General features: G+C 43.0%; 1 protein-coding gene across 1 annotated transcript in view; it reads left to right on the top strand.

The window, feature by feature from the left end:
• Positions 1 to 18,226, top strand: part of SULT1C4 (sulfotransferase family, cytosolic, 1C, member 4) — a 37,217-nt gene that overhangs the window by 6,883 nt on the left and 12,108 nt on the right. The window contains exons 2-5 of the mRNA XM_006873044.1: positions 3,085 to 3,207; positions 4,296 to 4,393; positions 7,240 to 7,366; positions 15,966 to 16,060. Of these exons, the coding sequence (XP_006873106.1) occupies positions 3,085 to 3,207; positions 4,296 to 4,393; positions 7,240 to 7,366; positions 15,966 to 16,060 (443 nt within the window). The remainder of the gene's footprint in view (positions 1 to 3,084; positions 3,208 to 4,295; positions 4,394 to 7,239; positions 7,367 to 15,965; positions 16,061 to 18,226) is intronic.

Below are 18,226 nucleotides of genomic sequence, written 5' to 3' on the forward strand. Positions count from 1 at the left end.
GCTGGACTGAAAAGTTGATATGAGCCATGAGGTTGGTGGTTCAAACTCACCGGTCACTCCTCAGAAATGTGTACAGGGTCGCTATAGGTCAAATCAACTCGACGGCACTTAGCAATAACAACAATAATACTATAGGAATACTGGTGTGGTGCTATGGGCTAATGCATTAGACTGCAAGGTTAGTTTGAACCACAATACCAGCGGTTCAAATCCAACAGCCACGCTTTGGAAATCCTATACCAAGTTGCTATGGACTAGAACTGACTCAATAGCAGTTGACAGCAACATTACGGAGTCTGGAGTTGCTATGAGTCAGGACCAAATCGGCAGCATTAACAACAACAACGACAGGTGTATGAATAGTGTACACTCAGCTACTAACCTAGTACAAAGCACTGAACCTCAAGGTTGGTCTGAACCACAAGGATGCAGCTCACACTCACCGACCGTCCCTCAGAAATCCAGCACAGGGTCGCTGGGCATCGGAACCGACTCGACGGCACACAGCAACAACACTAACCTAAAGGGTGGCAGTTTGAGTCCACCCAGCAGCGCCACAAAGGAAAAGTCTGGTGATCTGCTTCCAGAAGGTTCTAGCCAAGTAAACCCGACGGAGCAATTCTACTCTGTAACACGGTCTGAGTGTGTCAACACCAACTTCACGTCAGTGATTTCATCTGATTTTCTCTTCTGACTCTGACACGAAATGGAAAATACTCGTTATTCAACCTAGAGTTCCCAATTATTTTTATTCAAATTTACTAGAAATGTGAATATATGTGGGAGTCCAGCTCTCATGGGGTCGTGGGACACGAGGGGAAATGTGGAGTCGGTGAAAATGAAAGCAATCGAGAGCCTCTGATTTGTTGGCTGGAGGGGCCCTCTCTCTGTCTGCTTGTTTTGTTTCTTGCCCAGCTCAGCAAGTCTTTATTTTTTTACTTAAAATCACACAATGCATAATGATTTGATACTTTGATTTTCCCTTGAATTATTACACATTTGTAATTGTAACATTCTTTTACCCTGTGATTACAGAACCTTAACAAAAGTATTTCTATGGTGTCCAACCTGAGCTTTCCAACATCCTGTTCTTTTCTAACCATTAAGCATTCTTCTCTCAACATTATCTCCTCTCCTAGATTGTTTCTTCTTATTCCCTCTGAAAGATCAAGTTAAACTTTACACCAATTATTTCCACTTATCAGACCTCTGATTACATCCTCTTAGTAGCTTAAGTTTCTATTAATCGTCAATGCCTACACTACTTTATTGTTTCTACTGGCTAATTGTCAATTTTCTATCCTGCATGATGTGCTACTATTTTCTATAACAAAAGAATTACTACCATCTATTCAATTATCTTGTTCTTCTGACGTTTTCAGTAAATTGCGAAACCACAGTGTTCCTGTTTCTTTTCTTTTAAGGCTGTGGGGCATGTTAAGAAAAAGGCCCAACCTGACCAATAGTTGCAAGAAGGGTAGATTATTAAGTTTTGACCACCTTTCACTTATGTTCACCATTCTCTGCCTATTCACATAGGTGCCTGTATGTACTAGTGGGGGTTTGTGAATTCTGGCTGGTAATTGATTGTGGTGAGGTTTACAGGGGTCGGTTAGCTTCACTTTAGTTTGCTATCTGCTTTTGTGATCTCATAAATGCAGTTACTTTGTACTTAGGTTTTCTGTGAATGCGAGTGGCACATACAATTCCCTTTGCATTCAATCCACCAAAGCTGAAAACAATTGTTGCCAAACCAGTTTTTCCTAAGGTTTATAGAGGCCATAGTGAAAGGCTGTGAATATGGCCATATTATATATTTTTACAAGTAAATTCAAAGTTACCCTAAAGAGAAGATAGAAAGCAACTTCTGAGAACTACCAGCCTTGCATGATATCTCTCTATCTGCTGGGACCATATCAAGCAAATGCATATTCATATTTTTAAGCATATCATTAGAATACAAAACTGAACAAGACATATTATTGTCCTTGCCCTTTCTGGTGAATAAAATATCTTCTTTTTAACTTTTTATTGTGAATTGGTTGAAGGTTTATAGGGCAGACCATCCGTTTTGCATTTAACAATTCACACACATTTGGTTTCATCTCAAGATACCACCTTCCTCAGTGTAACAACCCTCATCCCACTTGTTCCATGTCTTTACTGTTCCTGCTCCCCTTCTTCTCTAATCTTTCTGGACTTTGTCCTGGGGAACTACTGCCTTTCTTATCTCAAATGTGTGATTCTTCTAGGGTGTGATGTCATTTCCCTCAGAGATGCTATCTATTGTTTAACTGAAGCCTGAGCTCCAGGGGTGAGCTCAGTTCCAGACCTGGAGCATGGCCAAGGGCCACAGTCTCAGGGGCTCCACCCGCCTCTATCTGAGCAGTAGGCCTGGCCTTTGTGTGATTGTGAGTTCTGTTCCACATCTGTCTCCCACTCAATAGCATAGTGGTTACAAACCGGGCTGCGAATCTTAATGTCAGCAGTTCAAAACTACCAGCTGATCCATGGGAGAAAGATGAGGATTTCTGCTCCCGTAAAGATTTACAGCCTCAGAAACCCTGTACAGGGTCGCTATGAGTCGGAACCGACTCCATGGCACATAACAACAACAATATCTAGGACTTTCTCATGTGATCTCTTTCAAGTTGGTGATGGTAACCGGGAACCATGCAGTTCTTCTGGTCTCAGGGTGGTGGAAATCGATGCTTACATGGTTCATTAGTCCACTGGACTAACTGAGAAAAGATCATATTAATAGTTGAGTTGTAACTCAATATGGTAAACAACTCAAGTAAGGTATCAATGGTGGTGGTGGTGTGCCGTGGAGTCGGTTACAACTCACAGCGACCCTGTGTAGGGTTTCTGAGTGCTGCAAATCTTTATGAGGGCAGAAGGCCTCATCTTTCCCGGAGCAGCTGACAGATTCAAACTGCTTGTAATCCACTACACTTACCAGTGTTCCTTATAGCTACGTGTAATTCTTTGTACAGTGTAAGATGTTTCTATATTTTATGTTATGGGAAATTAATCGATAGCACCTCAATTATTTCATTCCATCTTTTTTTGTTTGTTTTTCAGGAACCACTTGGACACAGGAAATTGTAGATCTGATACAGAATGAGGGAGACGTTGAGAAAAGTAGACGAGCCCCCATTGCGCTTAGGCAACCTTTCTTGGAGTGGATAAGACCAACCACGTCTGGTAAATCCCAAATTTATAAAACCATAATCTTCACAGGAACATGGACAGTTTGGGAGTTAAGAGTCTGAAAGACTGGCCCACCATGGAAAAACATTTCCTTCGACTGTTGGTTTTGAATATTAGAAGAAACCTATCTATTTTCAAACAAATCTAAGTAGGTCCTATCTTTGAAATTTTTATTGACCAATTTTATTTAACAATATCCATGGCAACTTGGTCCTCCTGGATAACACCCTTTCTTCCAGAATCTATTTGTGTACAATTGACCTACAAGCAGGCGTCAAAAAGTTTGTGGAAAGATGTTTCTAAAAGATGATGGACTTTTTCCAGCAATTTTTTTGAAGTCTCCATGTATTATCTCATTTTTGAAAAATGAACGCAAGATGAAATATTCATAGCCTAAAACCAAATCCTGCACCTTGTTGCTGTTTGTTTGTGGGTGTTGAGGCATGGGAGGGAATCAGTCTAACGTGCACCATATTACCTATTGGGTCAGGAGGCGGAATCAGTCTAACACGTACCATAGTTCTAATAGCTTAATCAGTGTCCGGGTGTTGGTAGAAAGTGACGACAAATGAGGTTTAAAAGGAACGCAAGTGGGCTTTGGAGTGTTTTGTGGGCTTGTACCCTCTCAGCCCTCCATGGGCATGTTCTTGACAGTCCTCAAATCTGCTACCACAATTGTCTTTTCATTTGGATTGTGATGTTTTTCAAAATGTATGCATATTCCAGATTATCTGATTACTTTATAACGAAATCACACCACATCATTGCATTTATCTTTGTGTTAATGATCTCTTAATGCCAAAGGGTAACACTTTAACTCCTGGAAGCTCATGTGATGAGAAAAGAAAAGAAGGGCTTAGTAATCAATGCTAAAGTGGAGGCCAAAGTATCTAAGACTTAAACCTACATGAAACTGCAACTTGCACAAGACAATAGGAAAGAGCTTTTTAAAAAATCTAGTGGAAACAGCTTAGGCCATAAAAGCCAGGAACCATAGGTAAATAATAATAATAGTGTAATCTATTGCCTAAACATTAACACTTGAGAGAAATTAAAGAATAAACCAGAACAATTTTTTGCAGGAATTGACCAGGTTAAGGCTATGCCTTCCCCAAGAACCATGAAAACTCATCTTCCTGTGCAACTACTGCCACCATCCTTCTGGGAGAAAAACTGTAAGGTAAATTGGAAACAAAATCTTCTCGTGAGAACATCAGGATAATGGTATTGTGTCTGAACCTTTATCCAGTTTTCCCATGGTTATCTGCCAGGATCACAGCAAGATAGATTATGAGACTGAGGTCATTTTCCATGTTCTTAATCTTCATTCATAAGAATGTGCTCAGTGGATCCCTACACTGAGGAGAGACAGACGACTAACTAATAGGTTTCTGAGCATCGCTGCCCCTTAGGAAAGGTGGTGTATACTCGAGCACACTTCAGAAACGTTACTCACCTTACTGAATTAGGAGCACCTGACAAGTAGAAGGGATGGGCTGCTAACTCAAGTGTGCTCGACTCTCCAGCCATGAGCTCGCCACCACTACGGTGCTGTCCAGCCTCGGTCTCGCAGAACCAGGACCGCCTTTCTAAAGCCCAGTCCCAACCTCGGGGTTGTTGTTGTTGTTACTGCGGTTGAGTCAGTTCTGACTCATAATGACCCAAGGAAAGGCTGCTGTGTTTGAACTGCAGACCTTGTAGCTAGCAGTCAGTGCTTATCCTACAGCCCTATGCCAAGACCCCCCCAACCTTGCAGTGTTGCTGTGGTTGTTAAGTGCTGTCGAGTCAGTTCTGACTCATAGCGACCTTATATAGGTTTTGGAGGAGCAGCTAGTGAGTTTGAACTACAGACCTTGTAGTTCAAACCGACCTTGCAGTCCAAGGCTTTTCCTACAGCTCCAGTATTGAAATCATCAGAAGGTAGAACAGAATCTTAGCAAGCACGTGTTTCACTGTCTTCTCACTCACTGGTAGCTACATGCCCCTTTGAAGTCTGTAACAGTGCCTACAGATTCCAGCTCATTGTCATCATTTTGTAAACATCAGAATGATTTCCCAGCAGTGTGTAGATGGACTCTCAAATAATATTTTTAGGTTGTTCACTAAGGAATTAATTGTAACTCTTTCAGAAACAAATTATTGCTTAGTTTGAAGTATAGCCTGCTTACCATGAGGCTCAGAAGAGGACTCCTTGGCATGAAATGAAAATAACCCTCCCCCGCCCCTTTTGTGGAGCAGGCTGTGCCTGCTGGTGGTCTTGTAAAGGTCTGCTCTGTTCTATCCGTGGTTCTCTAGAACTAAGCCACCTTAATATCTTATCACTCCACCTTAATATTGTTCTATGTAATCTGGAGTTTAGGGCCAGAAAGAAATGGCAGAACATAATCATTTAGTGTAGATCCAGCTAGGCCTGGGGGCAATGGGGGGGGGGGGTCAGAGACAGTAAAATACAAATAATAAAAATGATCACAGCCATCTGTGAGGACCCTAATGGAGAAATGCGGAAGGTGTTACAGGAGCGAAAAGCTGGGTGCAGGACTCCTTGATCGGGAGAGTTCACAGAGGGTGACAGAGAAGATGGGTCATGAAGAATACACAGGGATTTGCCAAGTGATGAGGGAAAGAAGGAAACTTGGTGTGGCGCTGTAGGATAAGCACTGGACTGTTAACCACAAGGTTAGCTGTTCAAATCCACCGGCCACTCTTTGGAAACGCTATACAGAGTCACTATGAGTCACAGCAGACTCAGTGGTACTAACACCAAACAACAGCAAAGGAACGAAGGGTGTCCCTGATTACTACAATTGCAGAAGCCAGAGCTCTGAGACTCTTGCACATAAGAGAATCAATTCAAAGCTAGAAATGGGACCAAAAAGGTAGGCAGGAACAAGGTGTAAAAGCCCTTGTGGCTGTGCTGAAAGTCTAAGGATTTTATTCCATAGGCTATGTAATTCCCACTAAAGAATTTAAACAAAGAAACTAGAAATGATCTGATTTACATTTTAGACTGCTTTGCTGGGGGGTACTTGGAGGAAGGGAGGCAGTGATGGTGAACAGACCTGGGAGACGGCAGGTAGGGGAGATTGGCCAACACTGGAAGCAGAGTATCTGTGAGGAAGGTCTTAATGAACATGGAGGCAGGGACAGGTGTACAGCTAAGAGTTCTACAGGAAGTGTGCTCAGGCTGGGACCATCATGGAACAAGGAGATGAGAAGGGATGAGCAGCCGGTGTAGCCCTAACTGAATTCTGAACCTGTTTCCTCTGCAGAGCATTCAGGTGCAGCTAGATTCCAAGCTGCAGCTCAGGAGAGAGGTATGTTCTAGAAAAAAGTTTGTTGAGTCATCGATATGTGAAATTTAGTGATCACAAACCACCTTGAGATTCTGAAAAAAATCATGTCTTCACTTCTGACAAAAGGTCATAGCTGCATAACATTTTCATATAATTTTAGGTAGATTCATAGATGCCTTGATGCTCACCAGCTTAAGACTCCCCAGTTTAGGAGAGGGGGACAGACCAGGACTTATTGAACAAGGATCCCCAGAACAATTAGAAATGGCAATAGTGGGGGCATGCCGTGGAATTGTTACAACTCATAGGGACCCTGCATAGGGTTTCCGAGGCTGTAAATCCTCACCGGAGCAGAGAGCCTCATTTTCCTTCCATGGAGCAGCTAGAAGGTTTGAACCATTGACCTTAGAAGAGAATCACACAAAAAACTGATACCAAGAAAGAAGGCGGTTAGGTGTGACCTGGGCGAAGCTGGGGGCGCAGGTCCATTTGAGCTTAATCTTTAGCGTCATCTGCGACCACTGAAAACATCTATATAGGACAGAAACCTGGTCTTATTCCCACTGTACAAAGCTCATTTGGATTCCTAGATAATGTGGGGAAGAGAACAAAGATCCATTGATATCCTTCCAGATTTGTTTACTATACACAAACATGCTTTTGCACTGAATGCCCAACTTTCAACTCATGTTTTCATGTCCATTGTTTCCTCTATTTCTTTTCAACACTTTAGATAATCTATGTGGCAAGAAATGTCAAGGATAACCTGGTGTCCTATTACCATTTTCAAAGGATGAACAAAAGTCTCCCTGACCCAGGAAGTTGGGATGAGTATTTTGAAGCATTTTTGGCAGGCAAAGGTGAGCTAAGTAAATGAAACCAATTTCCCCCTATTTCTATAAAACAGGGGTTTGTTGTTATTGTTGTTAAGTGCCATCGAGTCGGTTCCAACTCATAGCAACCCTGTATAGAGCTTCTGAGGAGCAACTGGTGAGCTCGAACTGACGATCTTGTGGTTCAAGGCAACTTTGCAGTCCAGTGCATTAACCCATGGTGCCACACCAGGGCTCATAGAACAGGGGTGGGGAACGTTCTTTCTGCCACAATGTATATCATCATTTGTGGGCGATACAAACTTATCACCTTGAAAATTAGCGTACTATATTTGGTCAAACATTTAATTAACTCACTCCTAACATGATGGCTAAGGAGCTCTGGTAGCATAGTGGTTATGAATCAGGCTCCGAACCTTAAGGTCAGCAGTTCCAAACTACCAGCTGTTCCACGGGAGAAAGATGAGGCCTTCTGCTCCCATAAAGATTTACAGCCTCGGAAACCCTGTGCAGGGTCGCTATGAGTCGGTTCCGATTCCATGGCACATCACCACCACCACCACCACCACCATGATGGCTAGACCTGCGGTTCCCTTGGCAGAGTGGGACCATATAATTTCACGGCCTTATGCGGCCTCCAGGAGTCCTGGCACACTGGACCACAGTCATTCAAACCACAAGGCCTGTGGCTCAAGTTCACCAGCTGCTCCTTGGGAAACCCTATACAGGGTCGCTATGGGTCGAAACCGACTCGGCGGCACTTCACCACAACATGCAGCCTGCTGGCCATGCTGTCGGAGATGAAATTTCCCCTTAAACTCACCCACAGAAGGGGTTCGGAATGTCTATTGGGAAAGAACTATAGACAAGATCTCTGAGAGATGTGGCAAGGCCCCGTAGACAATCCGCTGCCCTCAGTACTGCTTAAAATCAGAGTGTCACATTGCCCCTTTTCAAATACGCTTTGAGAATAATCCATGACTGACTCTCATCGAGTCGCTTCCTAGTCGTAGGACCCTGCGTAGGATTTCTTCACAGCAGCAGAAAGTCTCCTTCTCCCATTCAGGGGTTAGGGATTCGTACCGCTGACCTTGAGGTGAGCAGCTCACCTCATAGCTCACTAAGTCACTATGTTATTGTTGTTAAGTGCCGTCGAGTTGGTTCTGACCCATAGCGACCCTGTACAGGGTTTCCGAGGCTATAAATCTTTATAGGAGCAGAAAGCCTCGTCTTTCTCCTGCGGAACCGCTGGTAGTCTTGAACTGCTGACCTTGAGGTTCGCAGCCCAATTCGTAACCACTATGCTACCAGAGCTCCTTAAATATACCTTCAAATATTTTACTAGTCTGATGGCTTCAGTAAAATCATTGTGGAATTCTAAAATGATGTCAGAATGCAGTTTGGGAAAAAAATAAACCACGAGGAAGTGACCTAGTTGAACAAATCAAGAGCTCGGAGGTTGTGTGGGGTTCGTGCTTGGCTGATTTAACAGATTCGATGCTGTGGTTAAGTGTCCTTCAGTCGATTCTGACTCATAGTGACCCAGTATAGGGTTTCTGAAGAACAGCTGGTGAACTTGAACCACTGGTGAACTTGAAATGCCAACCTTGCGGTTCAAACTGACCTTGCAGTCCAGCGCATTAACCCATAGCTCCACACCAGGATTAATAGATGGTTCTCCCTAAATCAGATGCTGAGGAGGAGGAGGAGAGGTAGTCCCAACTCTTTCCTGTGTGAGATAAGTTATGCACCAGTGAAGAGAAACAGACAGGTATTGACTTCAAAGCCTTGGAGGCTGCTGCTGTACACAGAGAGAAAGAGAGAAAGGGAGAAAGCCCAGAGAAGCAGATTCAGGGCTTCCACAGTTGAGGGTGGAGTAGGCATGGAATAGGAGCAGCTACTTGCACTTACTAAGCTCTTACTCTACGCTGTGAGCTGTCCTGAAACATTCTATCAGTTCAAGTTGCTTGAGATGGTCTGCCAACATGAAAATTAGTTCCACATCTAGGGTGGCTAACTGGCACATCTAGCCAGGGACTAAGGCATTCCTGAGACATGGGCTTTCAGTAATATACATGGATATGAGGTTATGGTGGTTAAGTACTGTGGAGTCCATTCCGACTCCTAGAGACCCTATACAGGGTTTCCGAGGCTGTAAATCTTTATGGGAGCAGAAAGCCTCATCTTTCTCCCATGGAATAGCTCATAGTTTTGAACTGCTGACTCTGAGGTTAGCAGCCCAATTTGTAACCACTATACTACCAGAGCTCTTTGTAAATGAATATGGCCCTAGACAACCCAGGATGGTATGCCAACAGAGAGCAACAGGTTAAACCACTATCCCCTAGTTGTTGGGAACAATCACTGGGAGGAATGGAGTATTCCTAGTCAGCTACCTTAGCATCACGCAGGCCCAGGGATGCTTCTCACCTCCTAGTCAGCCTCTGTCAGTGGAACAGAGGAAAGCAGAAATTTCCAGAGAGAGTCTGAAAAAGCAAGGGGCTAATTATTACTAAATTGTTAGTGTTATTTTCAAATAAGTATTGTCAGGCAACTAACATATCTGATGTACCATACAGTTTCTATCATACTGTGTCCTAAGCACTACCAGAATAATACACAATCATTTCATCCTGCCATTACTTCCCCATCTTAAAACAAAAAGAACCTGTCTACAGTGCTCCCCATCTGCCACCCCAGCCACTGCCCCCTTTCTTTCACTCTTGTTACTGAAAACACCTTGAAAGACTTACTGATGCTTGTCTCAACTTTCTCTCCTCTATTATCTCCCCACCACACCACCAAAATCGCACCTGTCAGGGTTACCGGTGACTTCCGCTGGTCCGTGCTCAGTCCTGCTCTTATTGGGCCCATCAGCCTCATTTAACAGAATCGATCGCTCACTCTCCCTTGAAAAACTCTCTTCATTGACTTCTTAGCCATCTCTCTCTCCTAATGTCTCTTCTACCTTCTCAGTCTCCTTTGCTGGGTCTGGTTTCTCTTTCTTTAACCCCAAGACCTCTAAACATCCCTTGGGTGATCTCAATCAGTCCCATGTATTCCAATGCAAGCTGTATGTTTTCTGGTTTTGTTAAATGTCCTTAAGTTGGTTCCAACTCATGGAGACCCTGTATAGGGTTACCAAGGCTGTAATATTTGCAGGAGCAGAAAGTTTCACCTTTCTCCTCCAGAGAGTCTAGAGGGCTCGAACCTCTAACCATGTGATTCACAGCCCAGGACTTATCCTCTAGAGCCACTGAACTCCCAAATCTATATGCTAATGACTCCCAAATTGAGAACCCTAATCCAAGACTCTATCCTGGAGTCCAGATTCATATACCAGATGTCTGTGAACACTCCACTTGGGTGTCTGTCTAAAAACATCTCATCGTTAGCAAGCTCAAATTGAAACTCATGATCTTTCCTCTAAAACTTCCTATTTCTGCAGGCTTTCCCATCTCCATTATTAATTTGCTCAGGTGCAAACTCTTTCAGTTATCTTGACGCTCTCTTTCTCACACGCCCCATCCAATCCATCAGCAAATCTGTGAAGTCTACCTTCAAAGTATATCCAGAACCTGACCACTCATCAACAGTTCTACAACCACCTGGTCCAAGTGGTCACTGTATCATCCCTAGATCACTGAACTAGCCTCTCTGTCTCTCAGCGTCAGTCCTGGCCAACCAACCATCTATTCTCAACACAGAAACCAGAGGAATTCTGTTAAAAGGAAAGTCAGACCACTTCACAAAACTTACCAGTGGTTTCCAAGTCCTTCCGGTGACCCGTCTCTGATTCTTCTCTCACTCTGAAACCCCTCACTCAGTCTGCCCTAGTCACACAGGTCTTCAAAGCCTATCCTAAATGCCTCCTTTGCCCAGGAATGCTCTTTCCTTCTCTTCTTCTCAAAGAGTCCTTTTCTGAGCAGCCTAACAAGATTTCAGAATCAACACACCCAACACTTGCCAGCTCCCTTGCCTGATTGATTTTTTTCCTAAAAGGAGAGGCCGACCACTACTGAATGATTAGTCACTGGAACCCTAATGAACAGCCGCATAACATTGTCTGATGTGCTGGAAGATGAGCCTGTAGGTTTGGAAGACACTCAAAATACGACTGGGAAAGTAGAGCTGACCCATAATGACATGAATGGAGCAAAGCTTTAGAGACCTTCATAAGTTGATGGGGCACAACTCAAAATGAGGAGAAACCAATGCAAACATCCATTAATAATAAGAACATGGAATGCATGAAGTATGAATCTAGGAAAATAGCTGTTGTTAAGTGCCATTCAAACTGGCCCTGACTCATAGTAACCCTGTATAGGGTTTCTGAGACTTTCAAACTTCGCAGGAGCAGAAAACTTCATCTTTCTCCCGAGGAGTGACTGGCAGGCTCAAATGGCCAACCTTGTGGTTCAAAGTCCAGTGCTTGTCTAAAAATTGTTTAAAATGAAATGGAATGCATAAGGTAGCTATCCTAGGCATTAGTGAGTTGAAATGAACAGGTATCGACCATTTTGAATCCGACAATCATATGGTTAACTAAGCCGGAAACAACAAATCGATGAGAAATGGCATCTTGTTCCTCAGCAAAAAGAACATCCCAAGTCTCCCTTGATGCTTCACTCTAGCCCCGCCTGCCTGAGGTCCAGCGTTTCTAGAAAGCACCCGAATGATGCCCTTGTTGCTGCTCCGCACACTGCATTTTGGGTAGTGGAGAACTAAAGACAGCTGAAGGAGATCTAGTGGCACAATGATCAAGGTTGGCTGCTAACTAAAAGGTCAGTGGTTTGAACCCACCAGTGGCTCCAAGGAAGGAAAGACCTGGCGACCTCCTCCTACACAGATTACAGTTGTCCTCTGTTCCATGGCACTGCTGTGAGTTGGAGACCACTGGACAGCCACAACAAGACAGGTGGGAGAGGTGGGAAGTTGGGAAACTCAAAAACAAAAAGACCCATCTTGAAGTATAATGCTGTCTGTAATAGCATAATATCCATATGTCTACCAGTTAATGCCATATTATTCAAACATATGTGCCAACCCCTAAAACCAGTGATGATGAAATGGAATAATTATATCAACTTCTTTGTCACAAATCGATTGATGCATTGATAATTACCAGTGATTGCAATACCAAAATTGGAAACAAAGAAAGGATCAGAAATTGGACAATATGAGTGTGGTGATAGAAATAATGCTGGAGATTGTATGATGGAATTTTGCAAGACCAAGGACTTCGTTACAAGTACCTTTTAAAAAACAACATAAAAGGTGACTATACACATAGACCTCTCCAAATGGAAAACACAGAAATCAAATTGACTACATCTGTGGGAAAAGAGCATGGGGAATCTCAACATTATCAGTCAAAACAAGGCCAGGGGCACACTGTGGGACAGACCATCAGTTGCTCATAAGCAAGCTCAGACTGAAGCAGAAGAAACTCCACAAGAGCCAAAATACGCCCTTAAATACATCCCATCTCAATTTGAAGATCAACCCAAGAATAGCTTTGATGCATTAGACATTAATGACCAAAGACAGAAGAGTCGTGGGATGACATCAAAAACATCATAAAGGAAGAAACCAAAAGGTCATTAAAAAGACAGGGGAAAAAAGAAAAGACAAAAATGGATGTCAGGAGAGACTCTGAAACTTGCTTTTGAGCATAGAGAAGCTAAAGCAAATGGAAAATATGTGAAGGTAAAAGAACACAACAGAAAATTTCAAAGGACAGCTTGAGAAGGCGCAATGAAATAGTATGATGAAATGTACAAAGACCAGAAGTTAGAAAAACAACAGGGAAAATTCTGCTCAGCATTCTAAAGCTGAAAGATCTGAAAAAATAATAATAATTAAACTTTGGCTTGCCATATTGAAAGATTATATTGAATGATGCACAAAGCATCAAAAAAAAAAGAAAGAAAAAAATGGTCAGTGTCCACCCATTTCAAGAGGTAGCCATAAGATCAAGAACTGATGTTACTCAAAGAAGTCCAAGCTACACTGAAAGCTCCATGGGAAAAGATGGCTCCAGGAACTGACGGAATACAAACTGAAACCTCTCAGCAAACTGATGCAGCGCTGGAGGCACTCAGTCATCCGTGCTAAGAAATTTGGAAAACCTTGACAACTGATTGGAAGAGATCCGTATTTATGCCCATTTCAAAGAGAGGTGGCTCAAAGGAAAGTGGATATAATCAAACAATATTATTAACAGCTCATGCAAGGAAAATCTTGCTGAAGATCATTCAGAAAGAGTTTCAACAGTACACTGACAGGAGACTCCCATTCACACCAGATTCACAAGAGGATAGAGCACAAGGGATGCCGTTGCTGACATCACATGGACCTTGGTAGAAAGCAGAGAATAGCAAAAATAAGTTTACTTGGGCTTTACTGACTTCGCAAAGGCTTTCAGCTTCATGGATCATGACAAACAGGATGGCACTGCATGAGTGGGTCCGGCAGAACACTTAGTCGTGCTCACAAAGAACCTGCGCACAGAGCCTGAGGCAGCCATTCAAACAGAACAAGGTGATACTGAATGGTTTAAAATCAGGAAAGGTGTGTGTGCTAGTCCAGCCTTCCACCATGAAATACGTTATTGTATGTACTTCAATCTGTACACTGAGAAAATAACCCAAGAGGCTGGAGTAAATGACAAAGAACGTGGTAGCAGGATTGGAGGAAGACTCATTACCAATCTCCCATATGCAGATGATGCAACTTTGCTGGCTGAAAGCAAAGAAGACTTAATACACTTGCTGAAGAAAATAAAAGAATACACCCTTCAATATGATTTGCACCTTAATGTAAAAAAAGAAAAAAATCCTCACCACTGGAGCAATAAATAGCATCATGATAAAAGGAGAAAAGATTGAACTTCTCAAAGACTTCATTTTGCTTGGATCCGCAATCAACAATCATGAAAGTATCAGCAGAGAAATCCAACGGCATATTGCATTAGATAAATCAGCTTCTGCACAAGACCTCTATAAAGTGTCCAAGAGCTAAATTGTCTGTTTAAACACTGAGCTGTCCCTGACTCAAACCATGGTATTTTCAACCACAACAAATGTGTGTGTAAATTGGACAATGAATAAGGAAAACTAGAAGAATCAAATGTACCATGAACTGCCAGAACAAACAGAGCTAGCTGTCTAGAAGGAGTGTGAGCAGAATGTTCCTTAGAAGCCTGGATGACGAGACTTTGTCTCCCTATCTGTATATGTTATCAGGAGGGACCAGTCCCGGGAAACAAACATCATGCTTGTTAAAGTGGAGGGTCAGTGAGAAAGAGGAAGACCCCCAATGAGACAGCTTGACATAGCAGCAAAAGCAATGGGCTCAAACCCAACAACCTCTGTGAGGACTGTGCACGACCAGGCGGTGTTTGGTCCTACTGTGCACAGGGTTGCTAGGAATCGGAATCTTCTTGATGGGACCTAACCACAACATAGCCAACACCCTCCCTCTCTGTTCTCTCATTTATTTTTTCTCCTAAAGCAGAGCCGTAGAAGGACTGTAGGGTAAGCACTGTCTGCTAATCTCAAGGTTGGAAGTTCAAGCCCACTAGTTGCCCTATAAGAGAAAGATGATGCTTTCTGCTCCCATGAAGTTTTATAGCCTCAGAAACCTTAGACCAGGTTGCTGTGAGTTGGAATCAGCTCAGTGGCATTGGGTAAAACAAGATTATGACCTAACACGTATTTTACTGTTTTATTTTGTTTGTCTCCCCTACAAAAACAGTACGTTCCATGAGCACAGGGCTTCTTCTCTGCCTTGCTCACTGTTCTATCTCTAGGACCTAAAAAGCTCTTAGCAAATAGTAAAATAAGAACATACTAAACGCATTGTCATCGAGTCAATTCTAATTCATGGTGACCCCATGTATTACACAGAACACTGCTCCACAGGGGTCTCTCAGTTGTGTCTTTAGGGAAGCACATCACAGACCATTCTTCCATGGTATGTTTGAATGGTCAGCCTTTCACATCATAGCAGAAAGGAACCATGTGCTCCACCCAGGGACATTTTAGGTCATAGCAGGCCCCATGGAATCAGTTATTATATATAAATACCATCTTACGCAATAGATGGGAGCACAGTGGCTCCATAGGATGAACACTGGATTGTAAACCACACTGGTAGTTCGAGCCCACCGGCCACTCCACAGGAGAAAGATGAGGCTTTCTGCTTCCACAAATATGTACAAGCCTCAGAAACCCTATGCAGGGTCACTATGAGTTGAAACTGACTCAACAGCACTTAACAACAAGACAACAACATGCAATAGATACTAGTAGTCCTCTTTCAAAAACGGGTATTAGAAATCCTGAAGTTCAAGGAGGTCAAATAACTTGCCCAAGGTTGCACAGCTATTAAGTTTCAGAGCTCAGATTCGAACCTAGGCAGTCTGACTTCACAGCCTGGAGCAGTGATTGTGCCTGCTTCCCAAAGAAAGGTCATGCTGGAAATGACAATGAAAAGCATGAAGACTAGAAAGGTTACCTCCCACACCTGCCGTTTGTACTCCAAGGAAACAACTCATCTTCTTCTTCTGGCTTTGTCTATTCTCAGCTTTTTATGACCCAAATTCTTTTGTGTCTTATTTCAGTATTATGGGGGTCCTGGTATGATCACGTGAAAGGCTGGTGGAGGAAGAAAGACAGTCACCCGATTCTCTATCTTTTCTATGAAGAAATGATCCAAGTAAGATAAATGTTTGGATTCTGGCTTTACAGTAATTTTTCTCAGAGTTTCAATTCCATTACAGAATGAAGGAAAGTGTGATAGAGAAAAATTGTCGAGACAAAGCACTTTGCAGGCCAACTTAGCTTCTTCTGGTGGTGACATGCTGTGGAGTCGGTTCCAACTCATAGCGACCCTGTACAGGGTTTCCAAGGCTGTAAATCTTTACAGGAGCAGAAAGCCTCATCTTTCTCCCATGGGACGGCTGGTAGTTTCGAACTGCTGACCTTGAGGTTATCAGCCCAACTCGTCATCACTACACTACCAGAGCTCCTTCTACTATCTTACTGTTTAACAAAGTAGCCTGTCTACTGCCCTCCCCACGAGATAGCTGCAAGTCCTTCTGCGCTCAAGGCCAATCCCCTCCTCGTCAGAAAGCACAGCTTTCCTCTTTGAGCTAGAAGTTGGCTCCCTTTCTGGGTCTTCAGGTCGCCCTTCCAGGATTATTTCCTCCCCAGATTCACTCTAACTTCAGAGAACTAGGAAACTTAGTAGGGAAAAACTAGTAAGAAAAAAAACCGCTGTTTTTGTTTGTTTTCTTTGAATATTAACATTAGTCATTTAAAATAAGTTTCCCATCAGTAACATCTTTTGCATGTGCGCAAAGTCTGTCTCATAGGTCAGTCTAACTATGGCCTCCTGGCATGGCACTGTAGGATCAGCACTGGGCTTTGAACCACACGGTCGGCAGTTCAAACCCACCAGCTGCTCCTCAGAACCCCTCTACAGGGTCGCTATGAGTTGGAACTGGCTCCACGGCACTTCACAACAACAAGGTGCTGGGTCCCATTCGCTGAGGTTGGATTTTTGCCTGGGTCACTACTCTCTCCTCCTGTCTTTCACTAAACATGTCATGCTCCTCCTTCTCATCTGCCCTCTGGGTCTGCAGAGAGAAAATACATTTCTTCTTTTCTCCCATAACATGGTTTGGGTCCACCCTTGCACTCTGCGGTTTCTCTAAGTGTCAGCCTGGGTGTCGTTCCCATTGCTATGTTGCCCTGAGACCCAGGGCTGGGGAGAATCTAGAAGTCAACAAGGACATACAGCCTGAAAGGCAGAGGAAGAGAGAGAAAGGAAGAGTGCACCTAGAGACCTGTAGATGGGGCAACTCATACCCCAAACAGGAAATCTCTTCTCTTACAAATGTGAAAGAGGCCTGAGGACTGGCAGGCAGGCTTGAAGCCAGGAGCAAACCCAGATCTAGAGAGTCAGACAGACACGGTCTTCCATGTGTGACCGTCCACTTTAAGAGCATCAAGGCAGCAAGTGAAAGGGAAGCGCCATGGCCTTCTGAACTAGGTGAGAGCAACATGGACTCCACTTGTGGTATAGTTCTCAAATCAGAAGAGAAATCTGGTTCATTTTGAAAAAGAACCAACTCTTCTCCCAAATACTTTATCTGCTAGCTGGGAGGGTCAAGGAAAAGAATAAAGTTCAGTGATGAAACCCAATTAGTAGTAGCTATAGCAATAATGAAATGTTTTCTTAATATAAACGCACTTAAAATTGACATGTTTACTGAATTGATGCTGATTAATGAACACATAATATTAAACATAATGTTTCTAAATTAACTTCTTCTATCATAGACTAACAGGCTTTTGAAAATGGTGGTTTAAAAGGTTTTAATCATTATCATAGTTTGTTTCAGATTTGACGGTTGCTACAAGGCCAGGGGCAGACTGTGGAACAGACCATCCATTACTCATATGCAAATTCAAACTGAAGCTGAAGCAAATGAAAATAAGTCCACGAGAGCCAAAATATGACCTTGACTATATCCCACCTGAATTTAGAAATCACCTCAAGAACAGATTTGATACATTAAACACAAAAGACCAAAGACCAGAAGAGTTGTGGAAAGAACATCATACATGAAGAAAGCAAAAACTCATGAGAAGATAAAAAAGAAGGAAAAGGTCAAAATAGATGTCAGAAGAGACACAGAAATTTGCTCTCCAGCGTAGAGGTGCTAAAGCAAATAGAAGAAAGCAGGAGGTACAAGAGCTGGACAGAAAATTTCAAAGATCAGCTTGAGAAGATAAAACCAAATATTACAACAAAATGTGCAAAGATCTGGAATCAGAAAACCAAAAAGGAAGAACATGCTCAGCATTTCTCAAGCTG

This window comes from Chrysochloris asiatica, unplaced genomic scaffold (assembly GCF_000296735.1).
Source record: "Chrysochloris asiatica unplaced genomic scaffold, ChrAsi1.0 scaffold00220, whole genome shotgun sequence".
Taxonomy (NCBI): Eukaryota; Metazoa; Chordata; class Mammalia; order Afrosoricida; family Chrysochloridae; genus Chrysochloris; species Chrysochloris asiatica.